General features: G+C 41.0%; 1 protein-coding gene and 1 long non-coding RNA gene across 4 annotated transcripts in view; both read right to left on the bottom strand.

The window, feature by feature from the left end:
- The window catches only part of tmeff2a (transmembrane protein with EGF-like and two follistatin-like domains 2a), a 117,504-nt gene that overhangs the window by 18,222 nt on the left and 96,419 nt on the right, over positions 1 to 2,863 (bottom strand). For all 3 annotated transcript variants that reach the window (XM_034884866.1, XM_034884867.1, XM_034884865.1), the window contains exon 5: positions 2,733 to 2,829. In XM_034884866.1, the coding sequence (XP_034740757.1) occupies positions 2,733 to 2,829 (97 nt within the window). The remainder of the gene's footprint in view (positions 1 to 2,732; positions 2,830 to 2,863) is intronic.
- On the bottom strand, positions 1,670 to 2,207 carry LOC117952523. The gene is made up of 3 exons (XR_004658435.1): positions 2,194 to 2,207; positions 2,141 to 2,142; positions 1,670 to 1,819 (listed from the first exon to the last, which is right to left on the bottom strand). It is a non-coding gene; the product is annotated as an uncharacterized LOC117952523 (long non-coding RNA).

Here is a 2,863-nt window from a genome sequence, read left to right as displayed (position 1 = left end):
AGAAGGCCCTGGCTGAAAGCCCACGGTACGCTTTATAATAAACATCACTTTTCCATCACCTGCCTTTTGATTACAGTCAACTCTCTCCACTCAATGTTTGATTAACTAATGGTTTGTTTGATTAAAATCCGATGCCGCTTGATTGGAATGATTTTAATCAAAATGATCCAACGCTGTGCCAGTGGTTGGCTGCTGTTTGATGAAAAGGACTTGCAGTTGGGTTGCAATCACCCGTCGGATATTTCGCCAGAAACATTATTGTCATCCTACCTTGGGGCTTTCAAAAGACTAAAGAGCACTTGTAGTTTTACTTGTAGAATATACAATGAAATATTCATATGTCTGTTTGTGTCAACTGCTTTTTTAACAAGATACATTATTGGGTTAGGCAGCCTCTCTTGTCTTTAATATTGCCTTCTTATTGTGGGAGCAAACATCCCACGGTATATATTGTGTAATTGCCTTTGTTGCAGGTATACCGCACATGCTTGAGGCTCCATTTTCAGTTTTGTGTGCTCACATCCTCGACAGTACATTGTGCTGTATTGACCATATGAATTCTACCTTTGGGGATTGAGAAATTGCCAATAAATCTATTTCTGTGGGCTAGTAGAATATTAAGGAGCATTTGTGAAAGTGGGTGGCATCAGTAGGAGTGGACTCCAGCTGTTTGGTATTTGCAAGAAGGCTCAGAATGCATCATGAAACCATTCGTTGGCATTACGGTTATTGCACACCAGGGTACATTATCTTTCCATTACATCAGGCAGTTTGATAGAGTCAACTCTCAGGGCACTTCTAATTTCTAGCGGTACGTCTGGGATTTCTTACAAGCAGTGCTTTCCTTTTGCTGATATCGGCTGATCCTTGTGCCACACCAAATCAGCAGTCTTGGTTCATTTAAGCTGTAGAAAGCAAATACACTGATGCTACTGTCTGGTGCTGGAAACAGTTTACCAGTTGAGCCTTCATCTAATTGGGCTTTGCACCGGCATGTGTATTATGTAAGAGAAAGTTTCTATTAGGCCTTTGAGTTTTGCCCCAAAATCATATTTGACGATGCTTTGTATTAATATTCAAATATATTCAAATATTTATTAACACTATTTTGAACATTAAATGCCTTCTGTAAGATCTATATTTGTAGCAAAAGTAAGTTGTGTATGTCCACCAGAGGGCAGTGTATCAGTCAATGTCAATAGACAGGCAATGATGTTTTCAGATACAAAATACGCTGTCATGACTGTTTTTTAAATTAAAAGTCAGACCCTGGATTAAACACAAACAGTATGCTTTTGACAGGTGTCATCCACTGTTCTTATTGTATTGCGTTATTGGGCCTCATGTCTCCGCAAACAAAGCGTGTCAGCAAGCAAATCTCTCGCTCTTTTATGACGTGCATGGGGGAGGCCTCGTGGAGAGGATAGCATGGAGTTGATTCTGGCCTGCCTCGGCCACAATCCCTTCCCCTTCTCCTCTTCCATCTTGCCGAGATGTTGACAGGTGGGCTTTCAAGTTGCTGGTCTTCACGTGTTATGTGAGTTTGGTCCTATATATTTTACACATCGCTTTGTCCTTACTCGCAATTTTGCCCTTTTTCGTGGAAACCCAAAGTAGCGTGGTTGTTGTATGTGTTGGCGCAGCCACTGTTTTGGTATATAAAATAGGCGCTAACCAGGATGCTAACGTTACCCACAGGAGCCCAGATGACCAATAATAGCCTCGCTAATGAGCTCGCGATTCACAACTTCACCAGGCGCAAAAAAGCAGCAGAATGTGGAATTAAAACGTTTACAAGCAAACTCATTTACAATAAACACTTTACTTAAGGTGTCATCCGGAAATTTGTGAAATCCATGAAATAATAAACTTTTTTATATTAGGCTATATTTATTTATTACAAACAATAACAGAAGATGGGAATCATTTAAAAACATTTCAGCTAACTACGATTTTTTGATTGCTATTGTTAGCTCAAAACGCCTTCAACTGACAAGCGTTGTTGTGTTTGATGCTAACTTGTAGCCGGCAGTAAACAGACTTCGTTAAGTAGTTCCATTTGAACTGTACTGACATTACAGAAGACTCTCGTTAGCATCTGGCAGGCTAGTTGAGACAAAGTGACGCATGCGCAACTCACATCTGCACTCGTTGCGAAGTAACACTTGACACCGACTGACAATGAGTAGTGACGGCCATAACAGGTTTGAGGGCGGCCTCATATTCTTTTGAAGTTTGGAGTCAAAGCCCTAGTTTCTATTGCTGCCTCTTTTACATGCATCCGTCGCATCTGCAATAAATGGTTAAAATTCATGACAAACGTTTCATCACTGAACTAGTTTTCCTTGTGCGAGTCAAAGTCATTTTTGGCCTGACATTGGCAAGTCCTGTAAGGATAGTAATTGGATTTCCAGAATAAGCTAAAATCTCTTTTCTCTCTGCACCCTGCTCAAGTAATTGAGGTTAAATGAAGTGGTCAACCATGCACTAAACCTCAGTGGGTGTTCATGGGCAGATGTGTGTAGTATAAAGAAGAGTTCTAATCTAAGTTCTTCAGTGTTCAAACTCAGCAAAATGCTTCAACTAAAAATGTCTCTTTTTTAGTCTCTTTTTCTTATAGAAAATGTTAAAAGTTGTCAAGATCACTCGAGTGTAGCTGTGAAGGTCAACTGGTGTTGCATGGCTTTGATAGCAAAAAAGCATTTTGTGTGTGTTTGTGTGCACAAACTCACCAAACATCCTCTGCGTCCACATCGCATTCAGCACCAAACTGGCAAATATCACAGGTGGACGTTTCCTTCTGCCCTGCCTCGGCGGAACCCTCTCCTCCTAAAAGTGCGAGAAAGAGCGGGGGGGGGGGGGG

The sequence above is a fragment of the Etheostoma cragini genome, chromosome 11 (assembly GCF_013103735.1).
Source record: "Etheostoma cragini isolate CJK2018 chromosome 11, CSU_Ecrag_1.0, whole genome shotgun sequence".
Classification (NCBI taxonomy): domain Eukaryota; kingdom Metazoa; phylum Chordata; class Actinopteri; order Perciformes; family Percidae; genus Etheostoma; species Etheostoma cragini.
The sequence above is the reverse complement of the archived record's forward strand: the minus strand, read 5'-3'. Positions and strand labels throughout refer to the sequence as shown.